The sequence below is a fragment of the Danio rerio genome, chromosome 10, assembly GCF_049306965.1.
Source record: "Danio rerio strain Tuebingen ecotype United States chromosome 10, GRCz12tu, whole genome shotgun sequence".
Taxonomy (NCBI): domain Eukaryota; kingdom Metazoa; phylum Chordata; class Actinopteri; order Cypriniformes; family Danionidae; genus Danio; species Danio rerio.
This window is the reverse complement of record NC_133185.1, coordinates 17,167,535-17,188,701: the sequence shown is the minus strand read 5'-3', so window position 1 is coordinate 17,188,701 and position 21,167 is coordinate 17,167,535. Positions and strand designations below refer to the sequence as shown.

The window sequence follows — 21,167 nt, the reverse complement described above, 5'->3', positions numbered from 1 at the left end:
TGGCTGACGCTCAAAGTTGCTCTTCATTTGCACAAAGTTGAAGGATTGTCAACTTTGTCCCATCTCTCGATGCGCCCACCTGGTCGCCAACAGTTGCTGTCGCTTGCATTGATAGAAGTCAACCCAAAGTTCTTACACTCTGTTGAAATGAAAGGTCGCATTGAGAGTTGCTTGTAGTGTGAATGAGGCTTTTATGGTATTTATCCAGTAACAGAGCAGGTGATCTCAAATAAAATGTAGGAAGTGTATTAACAATTTGCCCTTCCATTAGGTCTTTTAGTAAGTCGATCTTGAAATCTTCCAAGCAGATCAAGTTGTATGTCATGCGTTTAATAACTATGAACTCATCTCCAGAACTAAATAGTATTAGCCAGCATTAAATTATAGCTGATATCTGTGCTTTTTCATTACTTGTTACATTTGTCTTGTTTAAAGGGTAAACATACCCGTATCTGTCTGGACCTGACTTCCTGTTGAAGATCTCGGCAGGCTCTGCTATCAGCACAGGTCTTTTGTATTGAAGTGCTGATAGTGTATCTGTCGGATGCTTTCAGGGAGTGTAAGAAGAGGGTTTTTCTATGAGGACGGAGCCGACTGGCGCTGTGGGTTTTTCTAGACTATCGATTGTAACTTGAAGACTCTGTTGTCTGTCTGGCTTTCCATACAATAACTAACGTCCAGCGTTCATTTGGCCTGAGAAATGACTTTAGAATTGAGATAAAGTACCCTTTTTTTCCTTGTTTTCTTTACAAGATCTTTTCTTAGTGCAGACTTTGGGATTTAAAGTGACTAGTTCACACCAAATGCAAAATCCCTTCAATTACTTGTTTCGAACTTGTTTGACTTTAGTTCTTCTGTTGAACACAAAGAATATTTTGATGAAAGCTGGAAACACTGACTTCAATAGTGTTTGGATGTCAAACGTTTATCAGTTTCCGCCTCTCATCACAATATTATCTTAAAAAAAAATCTTCAAATAAGGTTTAAACCAATCGAGGGAAAGTAAATCGTGAGTCAGTTTTTACTTTTGGGTGGACTATCCTTTTTAACAAAATTGTCTGAGGTTTTACAAATTGATAAATGGCTGCATCTTAACTATAGAAAGTTAATTGATCAGAAGAAACTTTTTATAAATAACAGCAATTGTTGAATGCAAACGCACTGTAAAACATGCTGGGTTCACACAATTTCTTCATGTTTTTCCAACACAAATTGATTAACTTAACTTTTTAACTGTTTTTACAAATTTAAGTATAGATGGTGTCTATCTATAGTAATAAAAAATCGTACACATACCTTAGTAACAGTATTACCGAAAATTTTGGCACTTTAAAACATTGACTTCCAAACCACGATATACCTTGATAACTGTTATCGTCCCATGCCTAGTATGGTCTGGCGCAGCCTTCGCGTGGTCTCGTAACCCTCGCATAGCCTGATGCTGACGCACACCTCTCAAAAAAAGTAACTATATGTCTCAACGACATGTAGCACAACCTCTGTGATTTGTCTGCTTGGTAGTGGTGACGAGCATGGGTGGTGCTGAGAGCCGTGAGCTCGATGAAGCGAGGGTTTACAAGTGTCAAGTCCTGTGAAGAAACTCCAGATGGAAACTATTGTTTTGTGTTTATCTTATGATTGAAGTTGTTGCACTTCTGCCAGTTTCTCCCTCTGAATGAGCGAGTTTTAGCTACTTGTAGCATTCAGAAAAAGCAAAATACCTGCAACGAAACTCAACACTGATGAACATAACCTTCTGCCAGCTAGTGTTTCAGAAGTGTTATTGCAGAGCAATACAAACAGCATGCAGAAGTATAAATGCACAACTACACAAGGCAGGTGCCAACTCAGGAATTGTGTTGATTCAGCCCATTTTAAATGAGTAGTTTAAACAAGCAGCAGAAATCATTTTAGTGTGCGCAACAAATAATAATAATAAAAAAAAAACTAGGTTCCATGCAATTGATTTGTTGTTCCACTTTTAAGGTATACCGCGGCTTGGAAAAGTCAAGGTTTTAAAACCTTAATTTTCTGCTATACCGTTACTTAACGTATGTGTACTATTTTTATCTATTTTTACGTACGTTTTTTTCATCTCCCGCAGAAAAGAGATCCAAAGACGCCATTTTAAATTGTAAAGAAATCTGTTTTTTTGAAACCAGGGAAGACAGCAGAAGTCAATTTATTTGAATTATTTAGCCTGACATGTTAAGCTACTGCACCCAAAATATTTTAAATGTTTCTAAAACTAAAATTGATGAAATGGCTAAGAAGTTTTGTTTTTAATTTAGACCTTTAGAAAGAATATATTTTAGTGCAGTAATCACAAAAACCACGAAATCATGAAATTTTTATCCAAGGTTATCATACTTTTCAGAATCTTATTAACTTTCAGAATTTAACTTATTAGTTTTTACAGTTAAAGTGGATTAAACTTTAAACGTTTAAGTTGTCAGTTAGAACAAAAAAACCCTCAAGAATTGTGTCAGCTTGTTAAATAAACAGCAAACATATATTAAAAAATGAATCATTGATTTATTATTATTATTATTATTATTATTATTATTATATTAACAACAACAACAACACTAATGGTATCAAAAAAAGTTAACACTAACACTGTTGGCCCATGTTATGTTGGGCAGCAAAAGCAAAAAGTAACGATTTTGGAGAGGGTAAAGGATGACCCCAAAAAGGTGATTCACAAATTTAGCAGTTTAGAAGTTTGTCCATCATGCATCAGCCACATATATGGGTTTTGTAAAATTTTAACAACATTGGCCCATTTTAAATTACTACTTTAATAAATGAGTTGTTGTGGTTCCAAACTAATAAGTAATTGATTATAAAAACAACATACAAGAGGTTAATGACATTCACTCTTTGAAAAATGTCCAGTCGCTAGTGGATTGTTAAAATGCACCAACCAGATGCAGGTTTTTTTTTTTTTTTTCTATTTTATTTATTTATTTATTATTTATTTATATATAATTATTGTTGTTGTTGTTGTTGTTATAATTATTATTATTTTTTTGCTTCAAATGGATGAAAATACACTCTGTAATCTTTGATTGGGACAGTCTTAAGTAAAAAAGACAATCGTAAAGTTAATTTTAACCATAGAAGGTATCTTTTCTGAACAAAGAAATGATAATGTAACATTTAAAAATCCCTCGTTTGAACATCTTCCATGGGACTAAGATGATCATTTGGCTCGTGTTCAAATAACAGCCTGAAACAGGACACTCATTGAATGTTCATTTGCAGGAATCATCCTGAGATTTGACTGAGACATATGGTTTCCTTTGTGATGCTTCAGATTTAATCCTTCCTGGCCTGGGGGCCGTTTTGAAGGAGAGCCTGCAAAACCTTTTTTTATTTTAAGAGTAAACACTTGGTCTTTATTAGTTAGTCACCTGGTACTGAACAGAAGAGATACTTTAAGGGTGGATAAGAACAAAAACGTTTTGCTTTTTATCTTAAGCCAACTGTATAATAGCAGTATTGCTGGTAGACGGTGGCCAGCAGATGGACTCTCTGTGGTTAGGGATGATGGGGTCTCCACACACCAGGATACAAGAGCTAATACCCTCCAAAAGTGTGTCATCTGTCTGGGACACAAACAAGCAGTGATGCTGGACTGGGATTCCCATTTTCAGCTTGGTTTTGATATCTTTAGATTTCTGATGAGGTCCATGATGAGAAACTGGAAGTTCGTTCTAATGTTAAATGCATCTTTTTTATTTAAATAATACACCATTGCATTTTGGATACAAGCAAAGACAAAAAGTGTACTTTTGGCAATTTGTTTTAAGGTTTACATCAGTTATTTTGCATTACTGATGGGATTCCTGCTAATGTAATGAATTATCACTTATCATGCTTGATTGCACCTCTGTTGATATCACACAGTGATTGGCCATCTGCTCTATTGTTAGTTTGAGGGTTAATACAGAATCGGGTTTCTATTGTGAGTGTGTATGTGTGTGTGTGTGTTTAAGAGAGTATTGAGAAATGCTTCATCTGCTGGTGTTGAAGCTGAAGTCCCCCATCCCCCCTTAAAGCAGGTCATGTGAGTTTGTGAACTTTGTGGTTTCACTTCTTTTAATAGTTTCTTATATACGTTCACTCTGCTCTTAATCTTGCTTTGTTTTTCCACCAACACTGCCTGGCATTTGAAACTCGCTTATTTTAAAGGTCAAACTAAGACTGAAAAGAAAAATTTGTTATGGCTGAAATGGGTTTTTAATGGATTGTTGTTGTTATTATTATTATTTGTAATTGTTTGTTCTAATCTTCACTGAAGAAGTCAATTTTTTAAAACATTAATTACAAATTATTAAAGCGTCCTTGGAAACTTGCAAAATGAATGTGGTTCACAATCACTTAAAACACTTAGATTTTAGTGTTTCTGACAGAATAGTGTATATAATTTCTATCTTGAAAATCACATGGGTTTTCTGCCATAAAGTTATTATGGATTAAAAAGTATTGAACTCAAATTAAATGTCGATTCCTACAACTTGGTTGGTTTATTTTTCCTCTCTATATGCTACAATTTATCATTTTTTTTGTCTAATAAAAACACACCCCAATACAAATATATTTCTTTATTATTTTTGTAACAATAGTTTATACACAAGCGTATCAGGCGCATTTTAACAATGCTTATTTGTTAAAATGTAAAAGACTTTGTTTAAAGCTCACAGTGCAGCCCTGAAGAAGAAAAGTCTTCTTTTTAAATAGTTAAACTATGCCACAATCCTTTAAAGAAGTAGGTTTTACTCATTAGTCAGTGGGTTTTCAATAATTTAAACACCCATTTACACTATTATTGCATGTTATGCTTTGACAGTGGAGCATTTTCACACATATTTTCATATAGGTAGTGTACCTGACAAAAGTCATGTCGTAGATCTCAGTTGTAAGAGCAACAAATAATAACCTGCCTTTTAGTTGATCATTTGGAAAAGTGTCAGAAGAAAGATTTTATTTTATTTTTTTAGATGAATCATCTGTTGAACTGCATCCCAGTCATCAAAAATACTGCAGAAGGTCGACTGGAACCGTCATAGACCAAAGATTTATTTAGTTTTTTTTTAGAAATTAGTCAAGTATGGTGACCGGAAAAATCATGGTTTAGGATTATATTCAGTATGGGGACGGGCAAAAGATCTGCAGACTAAATGGCAACATCAACAGCCTGAGGTATCAGGCTAGGCAGACATTTGTGCTGGCCATTTTGTTACAAACCACAGGAGAGGGCGAATTCTTCAGCAGGATAGCGCTCCTTTTTATACTTCAGCCTTTATCAACTTTCCTAAAAACAAAGAAGGTCAAGGTGCTTCAGGATTGGCCAGCCCAGTCACTAGACTTAAACATGGGGAGTTTGGAGTCCTGCAAGACTTCTGTCAGGCAGTGTATAATATTTTCTCAATTAATTTGAATCAACATTATAGTAGACGATTAGATTTAATGCATGTTCTCTGTATAGAAAAACATGTACAGTTGAAGTAAATAAAGATGGACTAATACATATATATATATTTTTTTTTCCAAATAATTTTAATCCAACCAAACTAAGAGAGATAAGACTTTACCCAGAAGAAAAAAAGATATAGAAAATACTGTTTATTGAAAAATAAAAGAATAAAATAGAAAATATATATTATAAGAAGCATATTTGGTCTGTCAAACATCACTTGAAAAATACCAAAGAACAAAAAATTCACAGTAGGGATAATATTTTTGAAGTCAGCTATAAATAGATGGATTAATTTAACATGGAAATTTGAAGATAGTTGCTGTTTTTAATCCCAGTTTCGTCAATCTAGAAATGTAAACAAATTTAATCTGCAGACCTTTTCTGGTTTGTTGTTGACCAAATCTCCCCATCGGTCATGTTCTCTGAGCATCATGAAATCTTAATCTCCTGAAGGAATAAGGACACGTTATACTCTGAGCAAGTTTCGTGCTATATCTCGGGTGACATCGTGACATCAGGGTCGTCTCATTAACTTTTGACATCAGGTTGCGGTGAGTGTACAGGTCGAGGGTTATTGATACAAGCGGTGCTTGGGTAGCCTCTCTAATGTTAATGTTCTCCTAGAGGCTTTTCTTTCTTACAGGCTTCTTTTGTCTGCTTAAGTGTTTTTATTGTTGCTTGGGTTGTTCGTTGTATAAATGCTGCTCTCAGGAACGTTAGGGTGCCTGTTTTGAATTTCAAGCTTGATACAAACACTACACTAGTTACTTGTTTTAAAAGGTCGTTAAAGGTAAACTGTTGTCAATTACTTACTCCTACCTTTAACCAATGAGTTTCATTCATTGTCTGAATAGAAGTGAAGACTAAAATCTCAGACTTTAATTACATAGTATGTAATATTGAAAGGATAAATGGCCGCAAAGTCTAATATTTGATGCTTCAGAAAGTTGATAATTGCACACACATAAAGCACAGCTAATATAATTCAATTTGTGTTTTATTTTTAGCACTTTTGCAATGTAAAGCTTAGCATAGAAGTTCTACTAAATGGAAATATCTGCCTAGTTTTGAGTTGAAGTTTAGTTCAGTTGAGTGTGGTTTTAATTTCACTGCTGAAAGTCCAAACACTGAAGAGCAAAAATAAAATATCACAAATCTATAGTAAAATCTGAAGTAATGACTTGATCTCTAAGTTCATATGAATTAAAAAAAATTCAGTTATAGATTAAAATATTAAAATAGCCTATATAAAATTGTTATTGCGCATTAAGTTTCTGTGTTTGATCCTTTTTTTTTTCAGTTTTTAACTTTTAAAAAAAGTTGTTTTTATTTTAGTAGAGGAACAGATATTTATCAGGTTTTAGTACTAATTAAATTCTTTATTTGTATTTCACAAATGAACCAAACAAACTTGGAGTAGTTCATCCAAAAATGAAAATTTAGCAATTTACTCATCATTCCCTTCTTTTAAACCTGTTTTAGTTTTTTTTTTCTGTTGAACGTAAACCAAGAAATTTGGAGGACTAGAACTATTGAGGTTTTTAGCTTCCTTCAGAACATCCTTTGTGTTCAACACAATAAAGAAACTAAAAGGTTTAAAACCAGTTAAGGGTGAGTAAACGGTCAATAATTTTTCTGTTTCCGCAGGACCTAAAAGTCTTAATGTTTTCTTTTTCAAAAACTAAATTTTAGACCTTAGTCTTAAATTTACTTAAATATCGTGTTGTAGGTCTTAAATGTTTAAAGTTTAACCATCTTGTATTTTTTTTTTTTTCCAAGTATTGACCTTATTCTAAAATGAGGAAGTGCGCCTATTTTCGTGATTGTTTTTGAACTTTTCTATTCAGTCGCCTATGGAAGAAATGACTTGGAATAATAAACGGCAGAAAACGGTCAAACTACTTGCTCTACTAACAAATGTTTGCATTACTATACAGACAAAGTAGAATAATATAATAAGAAAATATCAGTTTGCAACATCAAGCAGTGCAACAAGAAGTTTTCAACGTCTAAAAATGAATGGAAGTGAATGAGACTGGAAGACTCTTACCAAAAAGATTAAAATGGCTGCACCTGCTCGTCGGCAAAGAATAAGGTGAATAGCTACCCAATCTGGCCGACACTCAATCACCAGGGCCAGACAGAATCTACGGACCTTTTTTTTTGTGGAGGATGTTGTAAAAAAATAAAATAAAATAAAAATCTGTGGATTTTTGCGGAATGGTTTTAGGTGTATCGTAACTAAACTTAAATGTTAAAAAAAGTTATACATTTTTACATTTTTTTTTCAGGTTTACCATGCTAATCCTTTTAGATCCATTTATTTGGTAAATAAAGCAAGTCGTCTGTCCGTCCGTCCGTCTGTCTATCCGTATATACAGACAGATAGATATACATACAGATAGATATACAGATGTATATCTGTCTGTCTGTCCGTCTACTAAAAGACAGAAATGATTATTTTTCAAACTGTATTGTAAGTAAATTGTATGAACGTTTTCATATTAGTTAGTAATATTACAAGCATTAATAAACTGAATAAATAAAAATTTACACACATCTGCACAACTAAATAAATTGACTCGATGGGCTGAAAATCTGCGGATTTCTGAGTGTACAGATTTCTTGTGGGCCAAGCAGCTGTAGATGTTTACAGCTAATTCTCCTAATTAAATTCACAAAGCAGGGAAAGAAAACTAAAGCACATCACTTTACATAATCCTCTATTAATACAAAAAAACTATTTACAGAAGTAACCGGGTCATTAGAAAAAACCTTAGGGTTTAACCCTGCATAAGTCTAAAAGTTCTTTCATGATGGTAAAAGGGTCTTAAAGTCTTACATTTGACTTGAAAAAACCCGCAGAAGCCCTGCTTTAAGCCAGAATAAATGATTCCCATTTAACATTTTCAATATTCTTTTAGGTGTCAGCTAAAATTGGTTCATTGTTTTTGCACATTTACAGTGTTTAAAAAAAATGGTGTCAAACGTTGTGTCAACCATAAGGGAGTCAATGAGTCAATTAAATAATTCAAATTAAATGATTTAAATAAATAAAAATGAATCGTGCGAAAAGGCAATTTTTTTATTTAACCCACAATTTATAATTACTTTGAGAGATTTTGTTTTTATGAAAAACAACACGGTGAGATTTTTGTGGTCTTATACATTTTTAATTTGACTTCAACTAAAAACACCTAAAAGTAAAAAAAATGGGATTTGTTTTGGGAATAGATTACTTGTGCTTGTATTACTAGAGATTAGAAAATAATGGCCTGAAAACACTTCAAGGAAATGTGAAGTATGAGCTGGTGTGACTGTTGGGAAAAAAATCAAGGCAATGATAAGTTTATTTTTGAACTTGTACGAGGAACAAAATAATATATGAGCATGGCAAAAGTGTAAAAATATAAGTGCTTTTATAATGTAGCATAAAAGAACTGAAGTATATTAATGTTTTGGTATGGCATGATGTTTATTTTAAAATATCTTTTGTTAAAAATGTCTTAGGAAATTCCTTGTTTTTAAATCAATTATGGAATAATTATTTTGGAAAAACAACATCTTATGCTTTCTTTGAATGGTAACTTACTATATAAAGAAATTCATACTGAAAGATCCAACACTGATCTACTGTCACCTAGTGAATAGTCGAAAAACAGTTCTTTAGCCCACAGAGCAACTGCTGCAGGATGAATAGGAAACCAAGGAAATCCAATCTTAGGGCTTTTGGAGCACACTTATGATAAGACGTGACTCTCGAAGCCCAGGTTGCTGTTGGAGTCTGGCACGTGTTTGTGAGTTGCTGTCTTAAGAGTCCCTTTTCGGAGACCGTTAAACCACAGGGGGCCAAAAACTTCATTCATCACATATCAAGACTGTGCGAGTCCTGTTCCTGTCACATCACCATGTCTGTTTCTCATCCCATGTTTCTTTTTCAGAGCTACTGAAGGTCTGTGTGCTTGTCTGATTGACTGATAGTGTTTTTTTTTTATCTTGAGTGTGATGTAGTCAAATGACAGTAGGTCCTATAGGCTTCTGTCCTGTGCTGCATGTTTAAATGTTGATATCCGATGTGAAATCCAACCCCAGAATGAAACGTCTTTTTTATAACGTTAATTGCTTTGTCAGTCTCATAAAACACTGCATGATGACCGGGGAAGCGATTATGTACTGTAACTAGAGCTGGGCGATGTAGTAGAGTTTTTATCTTTAGTTTTTTGATGATATTAAATGTTAGGCTGTAAAATTGCTCATTTAAAAATGTACTGGAAATCTAATTTCAGATCCATTCAAATTTTCTAACTGGTTTATTTGATTTTTCTAATTGACATGATTTGTCGTGAGACTGTTCGGTCAAAAATAAATAAATAAATAAAATAAAAATCATTTTGATTGACCCAAAAGTTTTCAAATAACAATTTATTTGTTTAAGAGCTTGCCAGATTGGACACTACATTTCATCAGCTACTGTTTTAAGACAAAACGTTAAGTTTTTGACATTGAGCCAAGGTTACGGCACTTTTTAAAAAAAAAAGTTGTATCTTTTGTACATTCCAAAAATAATAAAAAAAAATTAAAAGATGAATCTGACTACTAAAAAAAAATCACATTTGTTTTTTCAGCCGTTTTGAGTATGATCGTCTTAATAATTAAAGATATTAAAATACTGAAACCCTAGTAATTGCGTTATACAAATCTGAAGTATTTCTTTAATCACAAGATCAATGTTTTAGAGCCCCATTTACACTGGGTATTAACATGCATTTTGGTTTTTAATTGGTCTATTTTGTCCACTTAAAGCTAGTGTGTGGACTGGTGTTTGTATGAGCTGTTTCCGGTCCTTTGATGTGATATTGCACAATTTTAATTTAAAAAAGAGAAAACCGTGGCAATGTGTTGCAATAATGGGGTCCGTTCTTCGTTCCTTGCTTAATTGATTTGTCAGATCTGGGATCTTTAATCTGTATAACTGATACTAACTAAATCTGGCTAATTTGGTTCTTCAAACAAGTTCGCGAATCAGGTTAAAATATCTGAATGGACTGATCTGAGATCGCTTTGTGTGTTGTGGACTGATCTATCAATCTCTGAAATCATGATTCGCAATGCAATAATTAGCTGACAGCACAGCAGCATAATGACATCATCTGATTAATATTAATCTATCTACGGGAGCAGAATGACATAATTCATAGTAGTAATCGATTTGTTAAATATGATATGCTATAACTTTCCATATTTGTTGTGGGATGCAGGATGTGTGGGATGCAGGAATGTGTCAAGAGTGTTTAGCAATTTATTTAGTGTTACTTTTTACAACAAAACGGATTATTTATTTTTCTGTATGTGCTACTTAATTATACTACTAATGCTGGATTGGTACACATTAACATAGTATGTGTTTGTATTTAAAGTCCATATTGATGTTCTCTTTTAACCATTTGGGGATAGAACACCCCTGAGACAAGTTTTTGTACTTACTTCGCAGTGCAGATTGCATGAATTTTATTTACATATATATATATATATATATATATATATATATATATATATATATATATATATATATATATATATATATATATATATATATAATTATAATAATATAATTGTAAAAACCATTTTACTATTTTCCCAAGTGTATATATCCAATATGATATTACTGTAAAGAAATAAATGATAATAGCATAATAACAGCATTTAGTACATACTTTCAGTATTACCTTTGCTTAAAAAGACCCAATCTAATACTGTTTGTATGAAATAACCCTTCTCCCGAGCAGGTTTGATCTACCAGACCTGTTGCTATGACAACAACTCTCGATTTGAAGAACAAATTGTCAATAACCAAATCCAGCTAATTGATTTTTATTTTGACTTAAATTGGTCCTTGTCCTCAATGCACAGGACAGTGATGATATCAGAAAACTACCATTCATAATTCTAAAGGTTAATTACGCCGGACACATGCTTTCGCTCATGGACTACATAATCTACAAATAAATAATTTTCACTGGAAAAATCCAACATTTGTCATTCTCATATTCCCTATGGCTCACATTTTAATGTATAAGCTAGAGTGGTTATTTATTGCATTTAGAACGGCAATCCAGCAGTGCAGTTTTGTTTCATGATTTCTTAATATTATGTATTATTGCACCCCTAGTGTTTAGTGTTGTCCACTTGTGATCGGAAAGACAAAAATTAATACTTTAATACCAAGTTTAAGTAGGCCTAAGACTGGTGTTTCAATTAGAGCATGAATCAAATTGGATTAAAAATGATATGGTACATCTCATGTAAAATTTGGACATTTTTATATTTGGAAAGTTGAGCAATAAATGCAATCATTCTGATCAGTTAGTCTTTACTACCAGTTACAGCAGCAAACAAATATGAATGAACATGTAAATTGATCAATCAGGGTTTCAACAGTTGAATCAAATGTCCTGCTGTAATCTATTAATATTCAATCTTCATTTAAAACCAGTTCCGTTTTTGTACTGTTACATCTGAGTAAACAACTTGCAGTTAAGCTAAATAGAGGGATGTTTTCCTTTTAAATGAACACAGTGGAGATGGAAATCATCCAGGTACATTTCACTTATGAAATGAATCCAACTGACATGTTGAACTGGCTTATTTTTATTGTGAATATTCAAAATATCGCCCAGCTCTAACTGTAATTTGAAATACATTTGTCAGTTTCTCTTCGGTTTTCTCATCTCACTGTTATATGTGAATTTTCCATTAGAGTGGCTTCTTTTATTCGAGGTGGGCCGTGTTGTTTGCTGGCTGCAGGCAACCTGCGCGAAACATCTCAAATAAAAGAAACAATGCCCTTCAAATTTTCCCTCATGGTACTTCATCTTGGTATTTTTGAATGAATCATGCCCCATGTTTATCATTTTTTGTTTCTTTGTGTTCTTGTTTTTTCTTTTTTTCTTTGTTTTTGTTATTTTACTTTCTGTGCACAGCAATTGCTCTGAAATTTGGGGACTGAGTACACCAAATACGATAGAACAGTGGGATACCTCAGGCCTTTACAGCTACCCTGACCAAACCAGGTGAATATCCTCTCCTGACATTGTGCCACACTCACCCCACGAGCCACAGGTGGGGGATGAACGAGCACAGGGGGCTCCAGAGGCCGTCAAATCAACATTTTTGTAACGCGCTTTGTTATACTTGATTTAGATTTAAATCACTTGTGTTACTGTAGAGTTTTAACTCTGAATGTTATGATAGATTTAAAGCAGATTCGAAACATGTTTTCATAATTCATACATTCACTTCGCTAAACCAAGAAGTTTAAAATGCTGGTTCTCCCCTGGTTTTACTTTCAAGTAGTGATGTAACAAGTTGCCAAATGTCTGCTCAATTTATGCACCTTCAAAAGTTTGGGGTCAGTAAGTTTGTTGTTATTAAAGTTGTTATTTATAATTTAGAAGACCATGTTATCAGCAAGGATGCAAGAAATTGCTAAAAGTGAGGGTCATATATTATGTTTGCAGAATCTTTTTTTTTTTTTTTTATTAAATGTGTTTTTAATCTAAATCAAGAGCAATACTATTTATATTGAGTGGGGTACTGCTATGGGTTATAAAATAATAAAGAAACACTTAACTTTTTTGGTAATAGTCCCCTAGCTTTTAAACGGTTGAGTTTTACCATTTTTGTTTTATCTATTCAGCTGATCTCATGGTCTGGCGAGAACACTTTTAGCTTAGCATAGTTTATTGAATCTGTTTAGACCATTAGCTCTCAGCTTGAATATTTTTTCCCATTTAAAGCTTTACTTTGCTGTAGTTACATTGTAATACTGACATAAATAGAAAAATAATAATGAGAGTATAATTCCTTGCCATATTGTCCTAGCATACTTAAAATTGTAAAACTTTCATTTTTTTGTCAATCATAGTGCACTATTTAACTACAGAGTCGAGCTTTAAATGGGAAAATTTTCTAAACTTTTTTTTTTTTTTTTTTTTTTTTTTTTTAAAGGGACGCTCTGATCAGTATTTTTGCAGCCAATACGGAGTCCTTATCATGGTGATTGGACTATACTGGAGACCGATTCTGATGCTTCAATCTTTATAATGCATTACGCACATTTTCCCTCCATATATGAACCTTAACGAAAGATCTTGCCTTGCCCAAGAGAACAAACTAAGGATGCTGCATATAATACCTTAAAAGCATCTCTTATAACTATTTAGATGTGAATCTGTCATGGCCAGAAGAAGCTTTTATAAAAAACAAATTATTTATTGATTTTTACTTCAGCTTAGGCTATATATATAATATTTGCGTAGTGCTTTTAAACTCATAAACAACACTTGCGATCGATCCATGAGATTGGTGAGTACCGATCAAGTCATGAAATGTGATTATTAGCCAATGCCGATCAATTGGAGCATCCCTACTTTTTTATTTATTTTGAGCGAGATGCTAATGGTCAGATCTGATTTAATGATTCATGCTAAGCTTATCTAAAAGATCATGAGATCAACTTGAATGGGTTTTAAAATGGTGAAACTCAACTTTTTAATTTCAGGGGACTAGTGCACTTTATATTTTTTTTTATAAATGATTTAAAAGTAAGTTATATAATTTTGTTCATGTTTTGCAATATTCTATGTATTTTACTCTCTCTCTCTGTATTTTTTTTTAAACAAATGAAGCCATCTCTAGAGACTTGTATTAAAGACAGACTTCAGACTTTTGAGAAGTAGCTAGTTAATTGCTATTTATAAATGCACTGTTATGCCATCAGAATTAGGATTAATTTATTTCTCAAATTTTTGACTGTCAAATCAAAAGTGTCATTGAATTTACCAATCTACCAGTTGAGAACCAGCGCTTTAAATATTAGTACTCTGTAATCGTAGCTAAACATTACGATGTTTTAATCATAATGGATATCTTGCATCTGTAGGTCATGACTTGCTGTCTAATCTCACCGTTATCCCTCTTCCCTCCATCCATGCATGTCTTTCTCTGGTCATTTGGCACGCTCCCTCTCTCTTCCATTTCTCTTGCCCTCTCTCTGTGGACGCTTGGGTCAGATCTCTGGACGGGCGTTTGCAAGTGTCTCACCGTAAAGGTCTGCCTCATGTCATCTACTGCCGCCTGTGGCGATGGCCCGACCTGCACAGCCATCACGAGCTGCGCGCCATCGAGACCTGCGAGTATGCTTTCAACCTCAAGAAGGATGAAGTCTGCGTCAATCCCTACCACTACCAGCGGGTGGAGACACCAGGTATGGAAATTGCCATAAAAGTAGGGCTGAGTGTGGCTATTGAAGAAAAATTTGATAAGTGAAAGCATGCTTCCAGCCATAGTCACTGTGGTGTGTAAAGCGGTTTTTACATATCGCGAAACTCTCGTGGCTTACCGCGGTACTCTCACGCCCCTGCTGCCCATTATTGAGGTTGACGTCACTTGTCTCTAACTAATTGAACCAATTTAAACACATCTTTATTATCACATTTGATTGAATTGTTTTAGTAATGATGAGGTTTTGTTCTAAATATTATATTCTAAAGTTAGTATTTTAGTGCATGTCATGTGACTTGAGTGAGCATCACACTCGTTACTACTGGACGCAGGAAGGCTGCTTCACATATTACTGATATTACAAATCCCCCAGACACATTTAAGTCATCTATGTGGAAAAATTTTGGTTTTCCAGTGTAGTACAGGAATAGAATTCGTGTCGTAGACAAAGCGCACGCCTGTCTGTCTTAACTGTTTCAAGAAACTTACTTGTAAGGAAAAACATTTAAAAAGTTTGGTAATTTCACAATGTGAGGGTGTAAGCAACAGAACTGCCAACAAAAGTGATTTACTGTACAAAAGTGAAACCAGAATAATGCCCAAATAAACAAAAAAAGATGAATATTTACACTAATAAAAATAATATAATAAAGTAGCAAATTCAAACAAAAGTATCAAACAAAAATTAGTTAAACTTGAGCAAGGGGATGATAGTGAAGACAAACAAAAGAAATAAATATAACAAAACAATTCTAACTCATGAATAACCCCTTACCTAGCTAAAAAACTGATGAAAAAAAAAAAGTATTTCGCGCCGTGCGCTGCATTCTTCCCTATACTGAATAAAATAAACAAAGATGACCTTCACCTCTTACCTGATTTCTTTAACAATACATTTTCTATGCGTTTGCAAAATGGAAAACTAATGACATTTTCCCTATCCACCTTACACTAAGACTGAACTTGAAGAGATACAGCTATATTGTCGGGAAGGAGCGGAGCCAAAAAATAATATACAAATCAATTGAAATAAAAATGTACAAACCTCACAAAATTTCTTAAAGTGGGCAAAAGTAATGCAAAATAATTTTGCCCAAACGAAAGTTAAGCAAAAACAACGAAAATCATAATCCTGTCAGAAAAATACACGAAAAAAGAGATCAAAGGAAAAAGCGCTCTCTCCCGCTTTTCCTGACATGCTTTTTACTTTCCTGCGCTGCGTCGCCAAATGATGATAGATCGGTCTCCTGACCAATCAGCTGTCAAAAAGGCGGACCTACAGAAATGACAGGCATCAGCTGTCGTAAAGGCGGACCTACAGTACATAAATGACCGGCATAGAGGAAGTGGGAGAGAGAGCGATCGGGAGGCAAACATACAGCCGGCTACAACCCTAATATTAGTTTCAGACACAACTGCAATGTATTTTACTGGTGAATATGTCATGTAAAAACACTTTACAAACACATATGTATATTTTTCATTAGATTAAACAGAAACCTATCTATATAACTGAAACCATAGATAATCAAAAATGAGCGTCTGTGTCTGCACAGCGATCAAGCCTCTCATCGGAGAATGTGGATATTATGGTGTTTTTGAAGAAGATCTTTCACTAGTCTACACTGCAGCTATTTATTTAATTTTAGTTTACTTAGTTAAGATGGCTGCACTAAAGAGAATAGTTTTTTTTTTCTGACTAGGCTATATTGGAGGTATTTTTTTAGTTTTAGTTGTTTACTCTGTCATCACATTTTTAGTACAGTCAGGATACCAAAGTTAATAAAGAAAAAGTAAAGATGTTCTTGTTATTAAGTGAATTGTCCCTCAGCATTGCTGTTAACATGACATCAACCCTAACCCCACAGCAAACAGAAACCGAACCGTATCGAACTGAACCGTGGCTCCAAAACTGTGAACCGAATGGAACCGTGCCTTTGGTGTATCGTTACACCCCTATGATCTACACATGATCGCTGTACAAGCTGTCCAATGAAAAATCTGGCTGACATGAAGTTTCATTCTTGCTGTATCCAATATAGAGCAACTGCGCCGTCATAGCAATGCTGGTAAAATGGTGCCTCTTGTTTCGTTATTTGTCAATAAAATGTCTTTTTTTTTAAATCAGGTTAGTCTAATAATATAATGTAATAGTTATTCAGTTAAATTAAAAATCTTACCACATTATAATGCATAATAAAATAATAAATACAAATCATTTTTGTTTTTGAGTTGCGTCTAAGCGCATCCAAAATTAATTTAAAATTTATTTTTCAGAATTTTCATTTAGGTGCTTTTTCTAGGAAAAACAGTTTGGAGGAATAAATCTCTTTAATCTTCTCTCCTGTAGTTCTTCCTCCTGTTCTCGTGCCAAGACACACGGAGATCCTGACTGAGTTGCCACCTTTGGACGACTACACCAACTCCATACCTGAAAACACCAACTTCCCAACAGGGATCGAGCCCCCCAACAATTACATACCAGGTAGGAGCACAAGATTTCTCAGAAATTCTACTAAATAGCCTTTTTCACACTCGCAGACTTTTTCTGGGAAATTGCCGTCAATTTTCCGGAAAGGGTTCATGTGTGAAAAGGCCCTTTTTGAAAGTACTGGTAACTTTGTTCTGCCAAATCTCCGGAAAGAAGTTGTAACATTACCGGTAATTTTCCTGAACTGCTCTGTATGAATGCAACAGGAAAATTGCCAGAATGAGCATGTTCATGTTGAGAACACGCTGTGAGACTCCTACTTCAGCCAATTAGAACACTCAGACACATGTACATTTGTGCAGTTTATCAAAATAAAAGCCTTTGCATTCTTTTCCCAACACATTTAGCTGCTTGTTGTTAGTCAGATAATGTTTCTATGTTCATTATTAATGCCAACTGCGGAATAATTTATCGACTAAATGCTTATGATAAACTGTTTTATGTGAAGTAGGGCTCCGGTGAGTGCTAGCACACAAACAAATGTACATCTCGACATGCGAAAGTGTTCCTCCCACATGCTTGCATCAAATTGTTCTGAATATGCATCCATCCACAGAATTTACAGTGTTGTCAAATGTGTAAACATTTAGCTACAGTTCTACCTTTGGATGTCTCTGGGACAAAGCAGCTGCATGAATGCTAAAGCTTTTTCAATAAAAGTGAAACCATCAACAAAAGTCTGACCCCTTTTATGTTTACAAATACAAGCGCAGCTGTTTAGAGGTCATTTTTGGTAAATAATGTGAGAATTTACCAGTGTTTTGGAATGGATGTGTAAACGGTTTGTCTTGTAAAAAATTCAGAATGTCTTTGCCTGTGTGAACAGCTTTTTAAAAAAAAAAAATTACCAGTAAAGTCGTTCTGGAAATTTTACAGATATTTAGCGGTATCGCTGTGTTTAGGGCCTAATACACATGTCTCGTCCAAAAATGTCAAATGTGGATTATTGGGTGTGTTTAAGAATAAATAGTTTTTTGAATGCATTTTTAAAACTTTGTCAAACGACAGTTTGATCATTCGACATGGCTTGCAAATTCAAATGAATCCGAATAATTACATGTTTTTGGTATCTGCTCAAGCCTCAGTGACAGTGATTGTTCACCCAAAAGGTTGTTTATTCACCATTCAACCAGTTTGAGATTCATCCTTCTGTTTAACACAAAAGAAATTACAAAAATGTTGGAAACACATTGCCATTGACTCCCATAGTGTTTGTTTCTACTACTATGGAAGTCAGTAATTACCGGTTTCCAACTGTCTTAAACATTTGTTTTGTTTAACAGAGGAAAGAAACTCCATAAATGTTTGGAATCACTTGTGCGCGAGTAAATTCAGTTTTGTGTGAACTATACCTTTGTTTAGGGGCGTATTGTCTTACGAATGAGATTTTATACAGAAATAATTATAGACTATTTTTTTACAGATTGGCTTTTAACTGAATGAAACAAAAGGGTTTTGCTTCCCAATGCAATAAGGGTGGCATTTTCTGCACTTCTAGCATCACATTCTTTTCAGTTTGCCCTTATGCACACCATGGTGTTCTTAAAATTATTTTTACTCCCTGCATTTTATTTTACACGAGGCTTGACAGTAAAGCACTAACTGATGTGTCAAATTGTGAAATTTCCACATTTGAATCGAAATGCAACTCATTAATTCTGCATACTTTGAGAAGAATGTGATCAGAAAGTATTGACTGATTTGAACACATTGCTTTTAGTGTTTGTATTGTTACTGTAAGCTCAGTGAATGGCATGACTATTATATTTCACACCTATTTGTAAGTTTTTAATTTGTTTTTGATCTGTGAATGTGTCCAGAAACTCCTCCACCGGGATACATCAGTGAGGATGGGGAGGCCAGTGACCAGCAAATGAATCAAAGTATGGACACAGGTACATTCCCACAGTGACATCACCACATGGGAATGACAGCCGCTTGTGTTTGTTTCAGGCAGTAAATGTGCTTTTACTGCAGTAGTGTCCTTTCTATGCTCCTTCTAGACTTTTCTTTCAATGTTCTTCTGTTAATTCTTTAACGTGGGATGAATGTATAAGTGGTGTTTTCTGTATACTGGAATACACTTGGGGTGTAACGGTACATGTGAAGAGAACCTCCTAAATGCTTTCTGAAATTTTCTTCTAAAATTTGCATTTTTATCAGGCTCACTAATATCACTTTTACGGCAAAGAGTAAGTTCTTTTTTCTTGATCTTTAAAGTGAAATAACTCAACATAAACAAGAGGCTGAGACAATTTTTCGAAGAAAATTTCAGACGGCACTTAGAGGTTTTTAAGTTTTAACTGTTCATATTTATCCCAAATCATCATAGTACATGGGTTTCTGTTCGGTTCATGCATTCCAATGACAAAAACAGCCAGTCCAGATTTGCCATGAACTGGGCGAAAAGACCACAGAAAAAGCTGAACAGTATTGGCTGCTTGTGTGCTGATGACATCACTGACAGTGTTTCAAGCTTTCAAGGGAATGTTTGAAACCGTGTCACTTATCTGCAAATTTCAAGATGTGGCTTTAACACCTAGACCCGCTGAGGCAGTCAGAATTTTTAATTTTTGTAATTTAGTAACTTTTTGAAATGAAACTGACATATCTATAACACCCTGACATTTCCTAAATGTCTGTGTATTTCTTTCTTACATTATTTTTTTAAATTACAAAATAGTAAAGAACTGAGCAGTTCTACCTTTAAATACCGTATCGGTCAAAATGACTGCATGCATGTCTGCTTTTTGCAGTGACCCTTAATATGCATGCCTTTTTTGCCTAGCAACTTCCTGCTAACATAAACATAAATTTATGATAGCAAAAACACAAATTTTCTTTTTTCCCCAATTTCTGTTTAACTGAGAGAAGACTTTCAACACATTCTTAAACTCAATAGTTTTAATAACTCATCTCTAATAACTGATTTATTTTATCTTTGCCATGATGACAGTAAATAATATTTTACTAGATATTTTTCATGCAACTTCTGAGAAAAAATAAATAAATAAAAATTATTTATATATATATATATATATATATATATATATATATATATATATATATATATATATATATATATATATATATATATATATATATATATATATATATATATATAAATAAATAAATAAAAATTATTTATATATATATATATAAAATAACAAAGGGGCTAATAATACTGGCCCTAAAATGTTTTTTAAAAATTAAAAACTGCTTTTATTCTAGCCAAAATAAAACAAATAAGACTTTCTCCAGAAGAACTGTGGAAAAACTGTGAAAACTTCCTTGCTCTGTTAAACATCATTTGGTAAATATTTTAAAAAGAAAAAAAAATCAAAGGGGGTCTAATAATTCTGACTTCCACTCCATCTTTCAAAACAGCATATTCTGTGTCACTAAATAGCTCCTGTTTGAAGGTGAAAATGTTAGCAAAGTCCAGACATTTGTGGGCTTTCTACTGTTTTAACTACATATTTATAGGTTGTATTATCAAAAAGATAATATTTTAGCTTTAGCTATTTAAGCTTTTCACTCATTGCACACATGCTGCTGATGATGTGACATTAAAAGTGATTTGATTTTTAATGGTGTCAAAGTAAGATGACACGCATTCAAAGCTTAATTTTAATATCTTAATTGAAGCTTTGAATGTAAATTTGACGTAACAATTTATATATATGTCTTATATGAGAACGGAATGAATGCTATAGTAATAATAATGCTAATTCTAGTTCCACTGTTAATATAGCCTACTTTTGTGTCCGTGTTAATGCAGAATGAAGTGCATCGATGCCCATTTTAGCCGATCACAGATGTTTCTGTTAAGCTACTGAGCACAACGGCCATTCAGCTCATGCTCATACTCTCTCATTGGCTGCAGCTCGTCACTACATCTGACTGTAC

The 21,167-nt window shown here is 33.8% G+C and overlaps 1 protein-coding gene across 7 annotated transcripts in view; it reads left to right on the top strand.

The window, feature by feature from the left end:
- Positions 1–21,167, top strand: part of smad2 (SMAD family member 2) — a 59,029-nt gene that overhangs the window by 20,721 nt on the left and 17,141 nt on the right. For 2 of the 7 annotated variants that reach the window (NM_131366.3, NM_001290015.1), the window contains 4 exons: positions 12,466–12,555; positions 14,557–14,750; positions 17,118–17,252; positions 19,079–19,153. In NM_131366.3, the coding sequence (NP_571441.3) occupies positions 12,466–12,555; positions 14,557–14,750; positions 17,118–17,252; positions 19,079–19,153 (494 nt within the window). The remainder of the gene's footprint in view (positions 1–12,465; positions 12,556–14,556; positions 14,751–17,117; positions 17,253–19,078; positions 19,154–21,167) is intronic. The other 5 variants (XM_073913511.1, XM_005155558.6, XM_073913512.1 and 2 more) reach the window with 3 other exon arrangements.